This window comes from Salmo salar, chromosome ssa10, assembly GCF_905237065.1.
Source record: "Salmo salar chromosome ssa10, Ssal_v3.1, whole genome shotgun sequence".
Lineage (NCBI taxonomy): Eukaryota > Metazoa > Chordata > Actinopteri > Salmoniformes > Salmonidae > Salmo > Salmo salar.
The window spans coordinates 42,137,622-42,158,764 of record NC_059451.1 but is presented as its reverse complement, the minus strand read 5'-3'; the positions used below and the strand labels follow the sequence as shown (position 1 = coordinate 42,158,764).

Genomic DNA, 21,143 nt, shown 5'->3' with positions numbered 1-21,143 from the left:
TAAATGCATGCTCTTCAACCAATCGATACCAGCATCTGCCCGCCCGTCCAACATCACTACTCTGGACGGTTCTGACTTAGAATATGTGGACAACTACAAATACCTAGGTGTCTGGTTAGACTGTAAACTCTCCGTCCAGACTCACATTAAGCATCTCCAATCCAAAATTAAATCTAGAATCGGCTTCCTATTTCGCAACAAAGCATCCTTCACTCATGCTGCCAAACATACCCTCATAAAACTGACTATCCTACCGATCCTTGACTTCGGCGATGTCATTTACAAAATAGCCTCCAACACTCTACTCAGCAAATTGGATGCAGTCTATCACAGTGCCATCCATTTTGTCAGAAAAGCCCCATATACTACCCACCACTGCGACCTGAATGCTCTCGTTGGCTGGCCCTTGCTTCATATTCGTCGCCAAACCCACTGGCTCCAGGTCATCTATAAGTCTTTACTAGGTAAAGCCCCACCTTATCTCAGCTCACTGGTCACCATAGCAGCACCCACCCATAGCATGCGCTCAGGCAGGTATATTTCACTGGTCACCCCCAAAGCCAATTCCTCCTTTGACCGCCTTTCCTTCCAGTTCTCTGCTGCCACTGACTGGAACGAACTGCAAAAATCACTGAAGCTGTAGACTCATATCTCCCTCACTAACTTTAAGAACCAGCTGTCAGAGCAGCTCACAGATCACTGCACCTGTACATAGCCCATCTGTAAATAACCCATTTAACTACCTCATCCCCATACTGTTATTTTTGTTTTGCTCCTTTGCACCCCAGTATCTCTATTTGTTCATTCATCTTCTGCACATCTATCACTCCAGTGTTTAATTGCTAAATTGTAATTATTTCGCCACTATGGCCTATTTATTGCCTTACCTCCCTTATCTTACCTCATTTGCACACACTGTATATATACTTTTTTCTATTGTGTTATTGACTGTATGTTTGTTTATTCCATGTGTAACTCTGTATTGTTGTTTGTGTCGCACTGCTTTGCTTTATCTTGGCCAGGTCGCAGTTGTAAATGAGAACTTGTTCTCAACTAGCCTACCTGGTTAAATAAAGGTGAAATAAAAAAAAAGGCAAATCTGACCATAACTCTATCCTCCTGATTTCTGTTTACAAGCAAACACTAAAGCAGGAAGTACCAGTGACTCGCTCAATACGGAAGTGGTCAGATGACGCAGATGCAAAGCTACAGGGCTGTTTTGCTAGCACAGACTGGATTCTTCCCGATTGCATTGAGGAGAGCAAGAGCGGGACTCTAACCCGGACGCTTATAAGGAATCCCGCTATGCCCTCCGACGAACCATCAAACAGGCAAAGCATCAATACAGGACGAAGATCGAATTGTACTACACCGGCTCCGATGCTCGTCGGATCTGGCAGGGCTTGCAAACTATTGTGGACTACATAGGGAATCACAGCTGCGAGCTGCCAGTGACACAAGCCTACCAGACGAGCTAAATTACTTCTATGCCTGCTTCGAGGCAAGCAACACTGAAGCATGCATGAGATCACCAGCTTTTCCGGATGACTGTGTGATCACGCTCTCCATAGCTGGCAAATTACTTTACTGACATTTTCAACCTCTTCCTGAACGAGTCTGTAATGCCAACATGTTTCAGGCAGACCACCATAGTCCCTGTGCCCAAGAAAACCAAGGTAACCTGCCTAAATAGCTACCGACCCGTAGCACTCACGTCTGTAGCCATGAAGTGCTTTGAAAGGCTGGTCATGGGTCACATCAGCACCATCAACCCGGAAACCCTAGACCCACTCAAATTTGTATACTGCCCCAACAGATCCACAGATGATGCAATCTCTATTGCACTCCACACTGCCCTTTTCCACCTTGACAAAAGGAGCACCTACGTGAGAATGCTGTTCATTGACTACAGCTCAGCGTTCAACACCATTGTGCCTTCAAACCTCATCACTAAGCTAAGGACCCTGGGACTAAACACCTCCCTCTGCAACTGGATCTTGGACTTCCTTACGGGCCACCACCAGGTGGTAAGAGTAGGCAACAACAGATCTGCCACACTGATCCTCAACGTGGGGGCCCCTCAGGGGTGCATGCTCAGTCCCCTCCTGTACTCCCTGTTCACCCATGACTGCATGGCCAAGCACCACTCCAACACCATCATTAAGTTTGCTGACAACACAACAGTTGTAGGCCTGATCACCGACAACGATAGGGAAGAGGTCAGAACCCTAGCAGTGTGGTGCCAGGATAACAACCTCTGTGATTGTGGACTACAGAAAAAGGAGGGCCAAGCACGCCCCCATTCTCATTGAAGGGCTGCAGTGGAGGAGGTTGAGAGCTTCAAGTTCCTTGGTGTCCACATCATTAGCAAACTATCATGGTCCAAGCACACCAAGACAGTCGTGAAGAGGGCACGACAAAAACTATTCCCCCTCAGGAGATTGAAAAGATTTGACATGGATCCTCAGATCCTCAAAAAGTTCTACAGCTGCACCACCGAGAGCATCCTGACTGGTTGCATCACTGCCTGGTATGACAACTGCTCGGCTTCCGACGGGAAGGCACTACAGAGGGTAATGCGTACGGCCCAGTACATCACTGGGGCCAACCTTACTTTCATCCAGGACCTCTATTCCAGGTGGTGTCAGAGGAAGGCCCTAAGACTCCAGCCACCCTAGTCATAGACTGCTCTCTGTGCTACCGCACGGCAAGCATTACCGGAGCGCCAAGTCTAGGTCCAAAAGGCTTCTTAACTGCTTCTACCCCCATGCCATAAGACTCCTGAACAGCTAATCAAACGACTACCCAGGCTTTTTGCATTGACCCCTCCACCCCACCCCACCCCCATTTTTACACTGCTGCTACTCTCTGTTTATTATTTATGCACAGTCACTTTACCTCTATCTACATGTACATATTACCTCAATTACCTTGATTAACCTGTGCCCCTGCTCATTGACTCTGTACTGGTACCCCTGTATATAGCCTCGCTACTGTTATTTTATTGTTGCTCTTTAATTATTTTTTACTTCAGTTAATTTTAGCAAATACTTTCTCAACACTTATTTTTCTTAAAACTGCATTGTTGGTTAAGGGATTGTAAGTAAGCATTTCACTGTAAGGTCTACACCTGTTGTATTTGCCGCATGTGACAAATACAATTTGAGTTGATGTGACAAATCTCATTAAAACTCCTCAATAAACCCAGGAGACCCAAACAGACCGATTTCTATTTCTGAGCTGTGTGGTGGTGTGGTAATATAATGAGTCAGAGTCTTAAGTAATTTAACACTTAGCTTAAGTGTGTACCTCCAGCTGCTGCTCAGCTGCTCCCCACTGACACCATGTACTGTAACCCTGACCCATCAGGCTAGTCATCTACTTTTTTCCTCCCTCAAGGTTCACCCAAAAAGCCACTTAGTCTCTCAGATATACACTCCCCTACGCATTTATTTGGACAGTGAAGCTAAAACGTTTAATACTCCAACATTTTGGATTTGAGATCAAATGTTTTATACTGTATGAGGCGACAGTACAGAATGTCTCCTTTTATTTGAGGGTATTTTCATACGTATCCGTCTTACTTTTTTGAGTGAGAAAGTTACAGAGGCATAAAGGTCATACCCTCCCCCTCAAAGTGCTAACCTCCCCTGTTATTGGTAATGCACTATAAACTAATTTGACACCTTCAACAGTGGTGGAAAAAGTACCCAATTGTCATACTTGAGTAAAAGTAAAGATACCTTAATAGAAAATGACTCAAGTAAAAGTGAAAGTCACTCAGTAAAATCCTACTTGAGTAAAAGTCTAAAAGTATTTGGTTTTAAATATATTTAAGTATCAAAGGTAAATGTTATTGCAAAAGTAAAAGTATAAATCATTTCAAATTCCTTATATTAAGTTAACCAGACGGCATAATTTTCTTGTTTTTTAAATTTACGGATAGCTAGGGGCACGCTCCAACACTCCAAGACATAATTTACAAACGAAGCATGTGTTTAGTGAGTCCGCCAGATCAGAGACTGTAGGGATGATCAGGTATGTTATCTTGATAAGTGTGTGAATTTGGCAATTTTCCTGTCCTGCTAAGCATTCAAAATGTAACGACTTCTTTTGGGTGTCAGGGAAAATGTATGGAGTATAAAGTACATCATTTTCTTTAGGAATGTAGTGAAGTAAAAGTAAAAGTTGTCAAAAATATAAATTGTAAAGTACATATACCCCAAAAAACTACTTAAGAAGTTTAAGAAGTATTTTCAAGTATTTTTACTTAAGTTCTTTACACCACTGCCTTCAAATGGGGGACTAGATGCATAAAGTGCTTTAATTTCTAAACAGTAAAACAGATACGCATGAAAATACCCTCAAATAAAAGGTGACATTCTGTTTTGTTGATATCATATCCAAAATGCTGGAGTATAGAGCCAAACTAAACGTTTTACCTTCACTGTCCAAATAAATACATAGGGGAGTGTAGCACTAATTGTGTTAGTGCTGTGTATGCGGTTTCTCTAACACCATGACATAATGATCACATCCCAAATGGCACCCTATTCCCTTTATAGTGCACTACTTTTGACCAGGGCCCATAGGGCACTATTTTGGGAATAGGGTGCCATTTGGGACAAATACAATGACACTGCTGGGATGTATCTAGAGAGAGGTATGTCTCCAGTGGAGAGTAGGCTGTTACGGGTACACGCTAGGCTACTTCACTGTGCAGCATTGACGTTAGTGACTTCAATTTGTCTTTAGCAGAGAGCAGTTCAAATGAAGTCTCTCTCGGTTTGAACAGTGTAAACGGCCAAAGGCAACATGACCAAATACCACAACATGCTCTAAGAGCCCTGTAATGCATCACAATGTACAAGCTGTGGAGTCTGCCCCATCAAAACATTTATTTTGAGAGAGACCCATCTATCCAGCTGAAGATGAGCATTTGGGCCCATCACTTTAACTGTTATCATTTCACTGAAGTACTTTCAAGATACAAGTGTATGGCTGGCTGACTCTAACAAGTCCACACACATTTAGAGGAGAAAGAAGCAGAAAAACCAAATAAAAATGTAATACTCAAGGTGGTAGCCTCTGAACCATGGGTGAGCCCCAAATGGCACCCTATTCCCTATATAGTGCACTACCTTTAACTACATCCCTATGGGCCCTGGTCAAAAGTAGTGCACTATTAAGGGAATAGGGTGCCATGTCTTTAATATTCCACAGACAGAGATAGCCTAGCTGTTGAGATATATCATTAATCTCATCTGCGATTCAATCACTAGGTTCAGTTCTGAACGTGAGAATATGTAGTACAGTGAATCAACACCATCTTGTGGGGTCCTGGCCCATCGTCTCTATCCGTAGTGTTAATAAGGTTGGCTGGTGATAGTATGTACATGTACTGTATGAGCATGTTCAGCAGCAGACCTGGGTTAAAATACTATTTCAAATATTTCAAATTCTCAGGCCAGCGCACATGATTGCTCGCTAGTACAGTACAAATTACTCTATTTACTTTCTACACGTTTTCTTCAGGTGAACATCCAAATGAAGTGCATTGGTCTACACAGACTTAACGTGTGAATGAGTAAGTGCTAAAGGGTGGGTGGTGAGTGGGTGGGTGGGTGCGTGGAGGGTGAGTGTGTGGTGAGTGGGTGGTAGGTGGGTGGTGAGTGGGTGGATAGGTGGTGTGTGTGTGTGTGTGTGTGTGTGTGTGTGGGTTGGTGTGTGGGTGGGTTTGTGTGTGGGTGGAGAGCGGGTGGGCCATCTTACCGGATGAGGTCAAGCAGGGCGTCGGCAGAGCTCATGATGGCCTTGCCGCTGTCCTCGGAGTCCTCCTTCTGGGCTGCTCCTCCAGGGTGGATGACGGAGACCATGATGATGCCCACCACCACTGCTACAAAGGTGGTCCACAGGTAGTAAGACACGGTGATAAGGCCCAGTCTGCTGGAACACTTAGCATCCAGGGCTGCTAGCCCTGACATCAGACTGGAGAAAGGGAGGGGGGAGAAGAGAGAGAAAGAGAGAGAGAAGCAGGGGGAGCGAGAAGGGGGAGAGAGAGAAAGGGGGGAGGAGAGAGAGAGGGAGAGAAAGAGGGGGGGAAGAGAAAGAGAGAGAGAGGAGGAGAAAGTGAGAGAGGGGGAGGAGAGAGGATGAGAGAGAGAAGGAGAGAGGAGATAGAAGTGGGAGAGACAAAGAGGGGGAGGAGAGAGGGAGAGAGGGAGGAGGGAAGAGAGAGAGATGGGTGAGATAGAGAGAGAGGGGAAGAGAGAAAGAGAGTTAGGGAGTAAGAGGGAAGGAGAGAAAGCAGGGGGAGGAGAGAGGATGAGAGAGGGGGAGAGAGAGAGGGGTGGAAGAGGGAGTGAGAGAGAGAGGGGAGAGAGAGAGAGAGAGAGAGAGAGGGGAGGAGAGAGTGGATGAAAGAAAGAGAGAGAGAGAGTGGATGAGAGAAAGATAGAGGGAGAGGAGGGGGAGGGGGGAGAGATGGGGGGAGAGAGTGGTTGAGAGAGAGAAAGAGAGAGGGAGAGACAGAGACACACACACACACACTGATTAGGCTTGAGGCAGGTCTTCGTGCGTTAAGTGACATTTGTCAATACTTGACAGGTCTTTATGACGTATTCCACTTCAGGTCCAAATATTGCATTCATTATATAGTGATAATTGACAGAGACAGTGACACCATTTTTACAACAATCTATCCATCTTTCAAAGTTCATAAATATATTATAAGCTAACAGTACCTATGATCACAGTATGTCTTTGACAGATTGAAGACAATGTGATCCTTTAAAATGCTACAGTTATTGCAGAACATCTGGATACTACACAGCAACAACATGGATGTTGCTTGCAAATTCCGACTTAAATTAACACTTTCTTAGAGTTGATGCCGTTACACTTTTTTTGTTTTAGGGAGGGGGGACGTTAACATTGTAGTTTGTAAAGCCGTATTTGCATATTTCCCAGCACGCCATTCAACTAAATGTGAGAGACACCCACCCAATGACTGTGTTTGTTAGTGACATGGTTGTTGCATTCAGTAACTTCTAGTCCAGAAACCTTCACCAAGTGACTGTCAAAGTGAAAGTGTTCTCTCAGCGCAGAGTGCAATGGGAGACACACACACAAAGACACACACACATACGCTCACTGCAGCAATAGATGGCTGTTGGTCCGGTCCAAATGCACCCCTTTGATGAACGCATTTGACTGGTTCATTCAAGTCCAGTAGCCTTAGGAGGATTTTTTTTCAGCCCGTGACCCTCCTCTCCGCTATTGGCGACAAACCCGGAAACAGGTGTGCTACGAATTCAAACGCCAAGAATGTTAAAATACCCTGCCACACTTTATAGCATGACATTTGCTTCTGAATCATTTCTGAAGCATCTTTATAGCCTTCTAGGCCTTAGCTCAATTGGATGGTTCAGTTGCATGGCCCTTGTAACTCCAGGAATGTGGGTTTGATTGCCCCCAAGAATGTATGCACGCATGACTTTAAGTTGCTTTGGATAAAAGCGCCTGCTAAATGGCATACAGTACATTATATTATCAAAGGATAATGAAGGCTTAATTTCACCTTATTGTGTCCTAAGAGTTATTCTCCTTTTATTACCAGGCCATGCTCTGTCCACTGTTCAAATTCTGTCCAATATCCTTTCATGAGTCAATGTTCTGTATGAAATATGTCATTATAACCAGAGAGAAATATAGTAATTTACTCAACATTCCATTCTTTAAACTGAGAGGCATATAGCCCTGTACCATGACCTGCTAAAAGAAGGTTCAGTTAATGTCCTTGTAAGGGGTGCGTGCTGGGGGCAGAGAAGTCAGGCGCAGGAGAGAAAAAACTGTGTTTACAATGGCGCAGTTTAATAATAAAAACCACCGGAAACAGAACAATCAATCAATGGGTAACAAAACCCGTCGCACACCAGAATAACGTGCACAAGCACTTACAAAGAAACAATTCCGTCAAGTCGTGACCCCCTCGACGCGTGGCTCCAGCAGCGCGCCGACACCGGCCTCAGGGACGACCCGGAGGGCGAGGCGCAGGGCGATACGGAAGAAGATGGTGGAACTCCTGCAGCATTGAAGGGTCCAACACGTCCTCAACCGGAACCCAGCACCTTTCCTCCGGACCGTACCCCTCCCACTCCACGAGATACTGAAGGCCCCTCGCCCGACGCCTCGAATCCAGTATGGAGCAAACGGAGTACGCCGGGGCCCCCTCGACGCTGGGAACCTCCCGCACCTCAGACTCCTGGAGCGGGCCAGCCACCACCGGCCTGAGGTGGTGGCTGGCCTTGACGTACAGCTCATGCTCCAACAGGCGAACAAGCACCCTGCGCACCAGGGGCACATGCTTGGCGCGTGTAGCGGAGTATATCAGAATGTCATCAATATACACCACTACACCCTGCCCATGCAGGTCCCTGAAAATCTCGTCTACAAAGGCTTGGAAGACTGATGGCGCATTCATCAACCTATACGGCATGACATGGTACTCATAGTGCCCTGAGGGGGTACTGAAAGCCGTCTTCCACTCGTCTCCCTCCCAGATACGCACCAGGTTGTAAGCGCTCCTGAGATCTAGTTTGGTGAAGAAGCGCGCCCCGTGCATTGACTCAATTGCTGTGGCTATGAGCGGTAGCGGGTAACTATACCTCACAGTGATCTGGTTCAGACCTCGATAGTCAGTACACGGGCGCAGACCTCCCTTCTTCTTCACAAAAAATAAACTTGAGGAGGCGGGTGAAGTGGAGGACCCAATGTACTCCTGACGCAGGGATTCGGAGACATATGTTTCCATAGCCGCCGTCTCCGCCTGTGAGAGGGGATACACGTGACTCCTGGGAAGTGCAGCGTCTACCAGGAGATTTATCGCACAATCGCCCCGTCGATGGGGTGGTAATTGAGTCGACTTCTTTTTGGAGAAGGCGAGAGCCAAATCGGCATATTCAGGGGGAATGCGCACGGTGGAGACCTGGTCTGGACTTTCCACCGTAGTAGCACCAACGGAAACCCTTAAACATCTCCCTGAGCACTCTCGCGACCACCCCATGAGAGCCCTCTGTTGCCAAGAAACAATGGGGTCATGACAAGCTAACCAGGGTAGGCCTAGCACCATGGGAAACGCAGGAGAGTCAATAAGGAAGAGACTAATTCTCTCCTTGTGACTCACCCTGCGTCACCATGCCCAGAGGAGCGGTGGCCTCCCTAATCAACCCTGACCCTACAGTGAGGGAAAAAAGTATTTGATCCCCTGCTGATTTTGTACGTTTGCCCACTGACAAAGAAATGATCAGTCTATAATTTTAATGGTAGGTTTATTTGAACAGTTAGAGACAGAATAACAACATAAAAATCCAGAAAAACGCATGTCAAAAATGTTATAAAATTATTAGCATTTTAATGAGGGAAATAAGTATTTGACCCCTCTGCAAAACATGACTTAGTACTTGGTTGCAAAACCCTTGTTGGCAATCACAGAGGTCAGACGTTTCTTGTAGTTGGCCACCAGGTTTGCACACATCTCAGGAGGGATTTTGTCCCACTCCTCTTTGCAGATCTTCTCCAAGTCATTAAGGTTTCGAGGCTGACGTTTGGCAACTCGAACCTTCAGCTCCCTCCACAGATTTTCTATGGGATTAAGGTCTGGAGACTGGCTGGCCACTCCAGGACCTTAATGTGCTTCTTCTTGAGCCACTCCTTTGTTGCCTTGGCCGTGTGTTCTGGGTCATTGTCATGCTGGAATACCCATCCACGACCCATTTTCAATGCCCTGGCTGAGGGAAGGATGTTCTCACCCAAGATTTGATGGTACATGGCCCCTTCCATTGTCCCTTTGATGCGGTGAAGTTGTCCTGTCCCCTTAGCAGAAAAACACCCCCAAAGCATAATGTTTCCACCTCCATGTTTGACAGTGGGGATGGTGTTTGTGGGGTTATAGGCAGCATTCCTCCTCCTCCAAACACATCGAGTTGAGTTGATGCCAAAGAGCTCCATTTTGGTCTCATCTGACCACAACACTTTCACCCAGTTGTCCTCTGCATCATTCAGATGTTCATTGGCAAACTTCAGACGGGCATGTATATGTGCTTTCTTGAGCAGGGGGACCTTGCGGGCGCTGCAGGATTTCAGTCCTTCACTGCGTAGTATGTTACCAATTGTTTTCTTGGTGACTATGGTCCCAGCTGCCTTGAGATCATTGACAAGATTCTCCTGTGTAGTTCTGGGCTGATTCCTCACCGTTCTCATGATCATTGCAACTCCACGAGGTGAGATCTTGCATGGAGCCCCAGGCCGAGGGAGATTGACAGTTCTTTTGTGTTTCTTCCATTTGCGAATAATCGCACCAACTGTTGTCACCTTCTCACCATGCTGCTTGGCGATGGTCTTGTAGCCCATTCCAGCCTTGTGTAGGTCTACAATCTTGTCCCTGACATCCTTGGAGAGCTCTTTGGTCTTGGCCATGGTGGAGAGTTTGGAATCTGATTGATTGATTGCTTCTGTGGACAGGTGTCTTTTATATAGGTAACAAACTGAGATTAGGAGCACTCCCTTTAACCTGTTAGGGCTAGGGGGCAGTATTGACACAGCTGGATAAAAAACATACCCGATTTAATCTGGTTACCACTCCTACCCAGTAAATAGAATATGCATATACTTATTACATATGGATAGAAAACACCCTAAACTTTCTAAAACTGTTTGAATGGTGTCTGTGAGTATAACAGAACTCAAATGGCAGGTCAAAACCTGAGAGATTCCTTTACAGGAAGTGGCCTGTCTGACCATTTCTTGAACTTCTTTTCCATCTCTATCTTTTACTAAGGATCTCTGCTCTAACGTGACACTTCCCACGTCGTCCATAGGCGCTCAGAGCCCGGGAAAAAACAGAATGTCGTCATTCCAGCCCCAGGCTGAAACACATTATCGCCTTTCTCAAGTGGCCGATCAAGGGACTCTGGGCTTATGCGCGTGACCCGACCGCCCCCGCCTTTGTGATTTTTTCCTCTGTTTGCCGAAAAGGAGATTCCCTGTCGGAATATTATCGCTTTTCTACGAGAAAAATGGCGTAAAAATTGATTTTAAACAGCGGTTGACATGCTTCGAAGTACGGTAATGGAATATTTAGAATTTTATTGTCACGAATTGCGCCATGCGCGCGACACTTCTTTACCATTTCGGATAGTGTCTGGAACGCACGAACAAAACGCCGCTATTCGGATATAACGATGGATTATTTTGGACCAAACCAACATTTGTTATTGAAGTAGCAGTCCTGGGTGTGCATTCTGACGAAGACAACAAAAGGTAATGAAACTTTTATAATAGTAAATATGATTATGGTGAGTGCTAAACTTGCCGGGTGTCTAAATAGCGAGCCCGTGATGCCTGGGCTATGTACTTAGAATATTGCAAAATGTGCTTTCACCAAAAGCTATTTTAAAATCGGACATATCGAGTGCATAGAGGAGGTCTGTATCTATAATTCTTAAAATAATTGTTATGCTTTTTGTGAACGTTTATCGTGAGTAATTTAGTAAAATGTTAGCGAATTCCCCGGAAGTTTGCGGGGGTATGCTAGTTCTGAACGTCACATGCTAATGTAAAAAGCTGGTTTTTGATATAAATATGAACTTGATTGAACAAAACATGCATGTATTGTATAACATAATGTCCTAGGGTTGTCATCTGATGAAGATCATCAAAGGTGAGTGCTGCATTTAGCTGTCTTCTGGGTTTTGGTGACATTATATGCTGGCTTGAAAAATGGGTGTCTGATTATTTCTGGCTTGGTACTCTGCTGACATAATCTAATGTTTTGCTTTCGTGGTAAAGCCTTTTTGAAATCGGACAGTGTGGTTAGATTAACGAGAGTCTTGTCTTTAAATAGCTGTAAAATAGTCATATGTTTGAGAAATTGAAGTAATAGGATTTTTAATGTTTTGAAAATCGCGCCACAGGCTGCAAGTGGCTGTTACGTAGGTGGGACGAATTCGTCCCGCCTAGCCCAGAGAGGTTTTAAGAGTGTGCTCCTAATCTCAGCTCGTTACCTGTATAAAAGACACCTGGGAGCCAGAAATCTTTCTGATTGAGAGGGGGTCAAATACTTATTTCCCTCATTAAAATGAAAATCAATTTATAACATTTTTGACATGCGTTTTTCTGGATTTTTTGTTGTTGTTATTCTGTCTCTCACTGTTCAAATAAACCTACCATTAAAATTATAGACTGATTATTTCTTTGTCAGTGGGCAAACGTACAAAATCATCAGGGGATCAAATACTTTTTTCCCTCACTGTAATGGTCGACTATCTAAGGCGTGAACTGGGAAGGGCACAGCGACGGGAACAATGGGAATCCCTAAACTATGGGCGAACGATCTATCTATAAAATTCCCAGTCGCGCCTGAATCGATGAGCGCCTTATGCTGGGAATGCGGGGAAAACTCAGGAAAAGTGACATACAAAAACACATGTGCAACAGAGGGCTCTGGATGAGAATGGTGCCGGCTCACCTGGGGTGACGCCAGAGCTCCCTGCCTGCTGCCTCGATACCCAGAGGAACCAACCCGGCACCGACCGGCAGTGTGACCTCTGCGGCCACAGATGGTGCACGAGCTGGAACCCCCTCCGGTCTCCCTGCGCACCACCCCTCCCAGCTCCATGGGCATCGGAGAGTAGGTGCAGGGGGGATGGAACCAACAGACCCCGATCTGAACGTCCGCGGGTAGCCAGCAGGTTATCCAGCCGGATGGACAGGTCCACCAGCTGGTCGAATGTGAGGGTGGTGTCTCTGCAGGCCAACTCCCAACGGACGTCCTCGCGCAGACTGCAGCGATAATGGTCGATCAGGGCCCTGTCGTTCCATCCTGCGAAACTCCAGGGCGAACTCCTGGGCGCTCCTCGTCCCCTGCTTCAGATGGAAGAGGCGTTCACCCGCCGCTCTACCCTCGGGCGGGTGGTTCGAAGACTGCCCGGAAGCGGCGGGTGAACTCCTCAAACTGGTCCAATGCCGCATCTCCCTCTCTCCACACTGCGTTGGTCCACTCCAGGGTTTTCCCGGTGAGGCACGAGACAAGGGCGGACACCCTCTCACGCCCGAAGGAGCCGGGTGGACGGTTGCCAGGTATATGTCTAGCTGCAACAGGAACCCCTGGCAGTTCGCAGCCGTCCCATCGTATTCCTGGGGAAGGTAGAGACGAATCCCACTGGGACCAGGAGAAGGAGGGGCGCATAGTGGAGACCCCGGTTGTGCTGGTGGAGGCGCTTGTAGAACTCCCTGTCTCTCCCAGCGGTCCATTGTCTGGACAACGTGGTCCATGGCGGTGCCAAGATGGTGGAGCATTGCTGCATGCTCCCGGATGCGCTCCTCCACCCCTATACACGGGGTACTTGCTCCTGCTGACTCCATAAGTTTGGTCCAGAATTCTGTAAGGGGTGCGTACTGGCGGCAGAGAAGTCAGGTGCAGGAGAGCAAAAACTGTGTTTACAATGGCGCAATTTAATAATAAAAACCACCGGAAACAGAACAATCAATCAATGGGTAACAAAACCCGTCGCACACCAGAATAACATGCACAAGCACTTACAAAGAAAGAATTCCGGACAAGGACATCGGGGGAACAGAGGGTTAAAAACACAACATGTAATGATGGAATTGAAACCAGCTGTGTGGGAAGACAAGACAAAGCAAATGGAAAATGGAAAGTGGATCGATGATGGCTAGAAGATTGGGGACGCCGACCGCTGAACGTCGCCCGAACAAGGAGAGGAACCAACTTCGGCGGAAGTCGTGACAGTCCTCTCAATTAGCTGTTCATTGGTTTCTAAAATACTACAGTTAGGTAATGACAGAGAGTGAGTCAGTCGTGTTGTCAGTGTGCTGTAGGACTTGTTAACAATGTCAACGATGTCTGAATTCAATAGCAGAGGGTTTGGTTTGGTTCAATGGGGCATGGAATGCATGTAAATGGAGGAGGAACGTAACATCAAATAAGTAATTGTTCAGCTACAATACCAGTTAAAAGTTTAGACAAACCTACTCATTCAAGGGTTTTTCTTTATTTTTACTATTTTCTACATTGTATAATAATAGCGAAGACATCAAAACAATGAAATAACACATATGGAATCATGTAGTAACCAATTTTTTTTAAACAAATCAAATTATATTTCACATTTTAGATTCTTCAAAGTAGCCCCCCTTTGCCTTGATGACAGCTTTGCACACTCTTGGCATTCTCTCAACCAGCTTCACCTTGAATGCTTTTCCAACAGTCTTGAAGGAGTTCCCATACAGTATATTGTTCCCATACAGTATAACCCTCAATTGGGTTTAGATCGGGTGATTGTGGAGGCCAGGTCATCTAATGCAGCGCTCCATCACTCTCCTTTTTGGCCAAATAACCCTCACACATCCTGGAGGTGTGTTGGGTCATTGTCCTGGTAACTCTGGTTCTTCCTTTCCTGTGGCGGTCCTCATGAGAGCCAGTTCCATCATAGCGCTTGATGGTTTTTGCAACATCACCTGAAAGTTATTGAAATTTTCCGCATTGACTGACCTTCATGTCTTAAAGTAATGATGGACTGTAATTTCTCTTCCCTTATTTGAGCTGTTCTCACCATAATATGGACTTGGTATTTTACCAAATAGGGCTATCTTCTGTATACCTCCCCTACTGTACCTTGTCACAACACAACTGATTGGCTCAAATGCATTAAGAAGGAAAATTCCACAAATGTACTTTTAACAAGGGTGAGCCTTTGAAAAAATGTCAGGTTACTACTTCATATTTATTTCACCTTTATTTAACCAGGTAGGCTAGTTGAGAACAACTTCTCATTTACAACTGCGACCTGGCCAAGATAAAGCAAAGCAGTGTGACACAGACAACAACACAGAGTTACACATGGAATAACATGGAATAAACAATAAACATGCCAATAACACAATAAACAAGTCAATGACAGTAGAAAAAAAGAAAGTCTATATACAGTGTGTGCAAAAGGCATGAGGAGGTAGGCAATAAATAGGCCATAGTAGCGAAGAATTACAATTTAGCAGATTAACACTGGAGTGATAAATGAGCAGATGATGATGTGCAAGTAGAGATACTGGTGTGCAAAAGAGCAGAAAAGTAAATAAAAACAATATGGGGATGAGGTAGGTAGATTGGGTGGGCTATTTACAGATGGACTATGTACAGCTGCAGCGATCGGTTAGCTGCTCAGATAGCTGATGTTTAAAGTTGGTGAGGGAAATATGAGTCTCCAGCTTCAGCGATTTTTGCAATTCGTTCCAGTCATTGGCAGCAGAGAACTGGAAGGAAAGGCGGCCAAATGCGGTGTTGGCTTTGGGGATGATCAGTGAGATATACCTGCTGGAACGTGTGCTACGGGTGGGTGTTGTTATCGTGACCAGTGAACTGAGATAAGGCGGCGCTTTACCTAGCATAGACTTATAGATGACCTGGAGCCAGTGGGTCTGGCGACGAATATGTAGCGAGGGCCAGCCGACTAGAGCACACATGTCGCAGTGGTGGGTGGTATAAGGTGATTTGGTACAAAACAAATGGCATTGTGATAGACTGCATCCAGTTTGCTGAGTAGAGTGTTGGAGGCTATTTTGTAAATGACGACGCCAAAGTCGAGGATCGGTAGGATTGTCAGTTTTACTAGAGTAAGTTTGGCGGCGTGAGTGAAGGAGGCTTTGTTGCGAATTAGAAAGCTGATTCTAGATTTGATTTTGGATTGGAGATGTTTAATATGAGTCTGGAAGGAGAGTTTACAGTCTAGCCAGACACCTAGGTATTTGTAGTTGTCAGCATATTCTAGGTCAGAACCGTCCAGGGTGGTGATGCTAGTCGGGCGGGCGGGTGCGGGCAGCGAACGGTTGAAAAGCATGCATTTGGTTTTACTAGCGTTTAAGAGCAGTTGGAGGCCACGGAAGGAGTGTTGTATGGCATTGAACCTCGTTTGGAGGTTAGTTAGCACAGTGTCCAAGGAAGGGCCAGAAGTATACAGAATGGTGTCGTCTGCGTAGAGGTGGATCAGGGAATCACCCGCAGCAAAAGCAACATCATTGATATATACAGAGAAAAGAGACGGCCTGAAAATTGAACCCTGTGGTACCCCCATAGAGACTGCCAGAGGTCCGGACAACAGGCCCTCCAATTTGACACACTGACTTTCATCATCTGTAAAGTAGTTGGTGAACCAGGCAAGGCAGTCATTAGAGAAACCAAAGCTATTGAGTCTGCCGATAAGAATACGGTGATTGACAGAGTCAATCAAGAAGACTCAAGGCTTCAATCACTGCCAAAGGTGCTTCAACAAAGTACTCGGCTTCAACAAAGTACTAGGTCTAAATACTAATGTAAATGTAATATTTCAGTTTTTTGCAAAAAATTCTAAAAACCTGTTTTTGCTTTGCCATTATGAGGTATGGTGTGTAGATTTTAGAATAAGGCTGTAAAGTAACAACATGTGTAAAAAGTCAAGGGGTCTGAATACTTTCTGAATGCACTGTATGTGTCAATATAAAGATCTGACTATAATCCCTCTCTGCTCTCCTTCAGGGGCAGCAGGCATACAGAGACCCCCAGTGAATGAACACACACAAATCAGATGCTCTCTCAATGACTCTGAAGCTTACTGTCAGATGGTCTCATCCACATTCACTGGTACTGTACATGAATGTAATCATCATTTTCAGTCTCCATTCTCGTTCTGTTTTGTATAAACTCATGCTTCATCATCATGTTACGGGATGAACATTCCATTCTCCTTTTAACCACAGACCCTTTCTGGCCCCAATCTGCAGCACTCATCCGAACATCTGCAATCCTTATCCTCCTGACGTTTGTGGTGCATCGCTGTATGCATCAGTCCACTCCAATTCCCTACAGTGACTTTCATCATCATAATTCCAGACATACAGATGTCATTGTGACTCAGTGACTGCCATACATCCCCCAATAGCTTTAGCAGTCATCCAGGTCGAATGAAAAATATGCATTTTGAATGTTTCCAACAGGTGTGTGTATGTACATGAGTAAAAGAGAGAGAGAGATTGAGAGAGAATTTGGTGTGTGTGTGGTGAGTACACTCAGTGGACAGTTTATTAGGTACACGAAAACGGTTCGGTCCTACAGACAGAGAGTCACATGGCCGTGGCTTGCTACATAAAGCAGGCAGACAGGCATCAAGGCATTCAGTTACTGTTCGATTGAATGTTAGAATGGGAAAAACGACTGATCTAAGTGACTTTGAGCGTGGTATGATCGGCGGTGCCAGGCGGGCCGGTTCCAGTATCTCAGAAACGGCCGCCCTCCTGAGCTTTTCATGGACGACAGAGTCTAGTGTTTATTGAGAATAGTGCAACAATCAAAAAACATCCAGTCAGTGGCAGTCCTGTGGGCGATAACAGCTCGTTCATGAGAGGTTGAAGGAGAATGTCAAGAATCGTGCAAGCTAACAGGCGGGCCACGAACAGGTAAATAAAGGCTCAGTACAACAGTGGTGTGCAGAACGGCATCTCGGAATGCACAACTCGTAAGGTCCTTGTAACGGATGAGCTATTGCAAAAGATGACCACACTGGGTTCCTACCAGCTAAAAACAATAAGAAGTGGCTCCAGTGGGCACATGATCACCAACACTGGACGGATGCACACGTACACACACACACACACACCCAACTTCTGGTATTGGTCCTCCAGATATGTAGTTGTGATGGGTTACTTGGTGGTGGTCTGGTATTCTACATTTTACATTTACATTTTAGTCATTTAGCAGACGCTCTTATCCAGAGCGACTTACAGTAGTGAATGCATACATTTCATATAATTATTTTCCTGTGCTGGCCCCCCGTGGGAATCGAACCCACAACCCCTGGCGTTGCAAACACCATGCTCTACCAACTGAGCTACAGGGAAGGCTATTCTAAAGGTTATGCACTATGTAAACTGATTTCCATTCCACACACATTGTGTCAGGTACAGTTGAAGTCGGAAGATTACATACACCTTAGCCAAATACATTTAAACTCAGTTTTGCACAATTCCTGACATTTAATCGTAGTAAAAATTCCCTGTCTTAGGCCAGTTAGGATCACCACTTTATTTTAAGAATGTGAAATGTCAGAATAATAGTAGAAAGAATTATTTATTTCAGCTTTTATTTCTTTCATCACATTCCCAGTGGGTCAGAAGTTTACATACACTCAATTAGTATTTGGTAGCATTGCCTTTAAATTGTTAACTTGGGTCAAACGTTTCAGGTAGCCTTCCACAAGCTTCCCACAATAAGTTGGGTGAATTTCGGCCCATTCCTCCTGACAGAGCTGATGTAACTGAGTCAGGTTTGTAGGCCTCTTTGCTCGCACACGCTTTTCAGTTCTGCCCACAAATTGTCTATAGGATTGAGGTCAGGGCTTTGTGATGGCCATTCCAATACCTTGACCTTGTTGTCCTTAAGCCATTTTGCCACAACTTTGGAAGTATGCTTGGGGTCATTGTCCATTTGAAAGACCCATTTGCGACCAAGCTTTAACTTCCTGACTGATGTCTTGAGATGTTGCTTCAATATGTCCACATCATTTTCCTCCTCATGATGCCATCTATTTTGTGAAGTGCACCAGTCCCTCCTGCAGCAAAGCACCCCCACAACTTAATGCTACAACCCCCTGTGCTTCACGGTTGGGATGGTGTTCTTCGGCTTGCAAGCCTCCCCCTTTTCCTCCAAACATAACAATGGTCATTGTGGCCAAACAGTTCGATTTTGTTTCATCAGACCAGAGGACATTTCTCCAAAAAGTACGATCTTTGTCCCCATGTGCAGTTGCAAACCGTAGTCTGGTTTTTTTATGGCGGTTTTGGAGCAGTGGCTTCTTCTTTGCTGAGCGGCCTTTCAGGTTATGTCGATATAGAACTTGTTTTACTGTGGATATAGATAATTTTGTACCTGTTTCCTCCAGCATCTTCACAAGGTCCTTTGCTGTTGTTCTGGGATTGATTTGCACTTTTCGCACTAAAGTACCTTCATCTCTAGGAGACAGAACGCGTCTCCTTCCTGAGGGGTATGACAGCTGCATGGTCCCATGGTGTTAATACTTGCGTACTATTGTTTGTACAGATGAACGTGGTACCTTCAGGCGTTTGGAAATTGCTCCAAAGGATGAACCAGACTTGTGGAGGTCTACAATTATCTTTCTGAGGTATTGGCTGATTTCTTTTGATTTTCCCATGATGTCAAGCAAAGAGTCACTGAGTTTGAAGGTAGGCCTTGAAATACATCCACAGGTACACCCCCAATTGACTCAAATGATGTCAATTAGCCTCTCAGAAGCTTCTTAACTAAGCCATGACATAATTTTCTGGAATTTTCCAAGTTGTTTAAAGGTACAGTCAACTTAGTGTATGTAAACCTCTGACCCACTGGAATTGTGATACAGTGAATTATAAGTGAAATAAACTGTCTGTAAACAATTTTGGGAAAAATTACTTGTGTCATGCACACAGTAGATGTCCTCACCGACTAACCAGAACTATAGTTTGTTAACAAGAAATTTGTGGAGTGGTTGAAAAACAAGTTTTAATGACTCCAACCGAAGTGTATGTAAACTTCTGACTTCAACTGTATATGTCAGTCATTTTCCTGGGTTACATCCCAAAGGCCACCCTGTTCCCTATATAGTGCACTAGTAGTTCATTTTAAATGGAATATAGTGCCATTTGAGACTAAATCCAGGTCTCCTTTGAGAAAGACGTCTTCTGACTTCAATGGGACTTCCAGGTTAAATAACGGTTAAATAAATAATGCCTCTACTGTGAGAGGTCACTTGCGGCCTTATCTGATATGAAAATATTGAGTTTCAAATATTTCATATAAGTCATGAAGATTCTCATACTGTCCAATGTTTTCATTTTCATTTGTTTCTAAAGTGATGACACACATGTGCTTGCTCAAGCCATATGCTGCATTATACAGTATCTTGGTCCCGATGGTTGTAAAATATTCTTCTCCTTCTTTTTATGTTATGCCTTAGATAACAAAGCTTATAGACCAGTGGATAATGGGAGAGGAACCCCACAATGTTCAATTCCTTCTAGGTTCATTCTGAATGACACCTACCGTGCCTTCAGAAAGTATTCACACCCCTTGACTTTTTTCACATTTGTTGTGTTACAAAGCGGGATTAAAATGGTTATAATTGTCATTTTTTGTCTATGATCTCTGTATTGTCAAAGTGGAAGAAAAATTCTAACATTTGTGAAAAATATATGAAAAATAAAACACTAATATACTGATTATACTGATTAAACTCTTGAGTCAATACATGTTAGAATCACCTTTGGCAGCGATTACAGCTGTGAGTCTTTCTGGCAAGTCTCTAAGACAATGGTATTCAAACATTTTCACCGGGGAACCCATTGTTTCCTCAAGAATTTCTGGGGACCCCATTTTTTTTGTAAGAACTTCTCGTGACCCCACCCGACCCAAAATCTAATAACACAACCTTAAAATCAGAACATAACATTTTGTTACATCAACAAATAACCTTCAATTAATTACATTTTCATCTCTTATCAAAATGAAAAGAAACCAATAAATACATTTAATCAATAAAATTGTATTTTTTTAATTATCTTTCTCAAAAATGTTTGCATATTGTCCCATACAACATCTGCACTTTACACATCTGTACTTTACATCTGTACTTTAGAAAAACCAAGAATCTAAAATATCTTTTGGCGACCCCACTGAATACCCCTTCTCTAAGAGCTTTCCACAGCTGGACTGTGCAACATTTGCCCATTATTCTTTCAAAATTCTTTAAGCTCTGTCAAATTGGTTGTTGGTCATAGCTAGACAACTATTTTCAGGTCTTGCCATAGATTTTCACGCAGATTTAAGTCAAAACTGTAACTCGGCCACTCGGGAACATTCACTGTCTTCTTGGTAAGCAATTCTAGTGTAGATTTGGCCTTGTGTTTTAGGTTATTGTTCTGCTGAAAGGTGAATTTATCTTCCAGTGTCTGGTGGAAAGCAGACTGAAAGCAGACTGAACCAGGTGGCTAATCTGCCCTTGCCCTCCGTTCTGCTAGCTAACGTTTAATCGCTAGAAAATAAA

General features: G+C 44.6%; 1 protein-coding gene across 1 annotated transcript in view; it reads right to left on the bottom strand.

The window, feature by feature from the left end:
- Positions 1-21,143, bottom strand: part of slc1a7b (solute carrier family 1 member 7b) — a 118,744-nt gene that overhangs the window by 27,771 nt on the left and 69,830 nt on the right. The window contains exon 3 of the mRNA XM_014123319.2: positions 5,773-5,988. Coding sequence (XP_013978794.1) covers positions 5,773-5,988 — 216 coding nt within the window. The remainder of the gene's footprint in view (positions 1-5,772; positions 5,989-21,143) is intronic.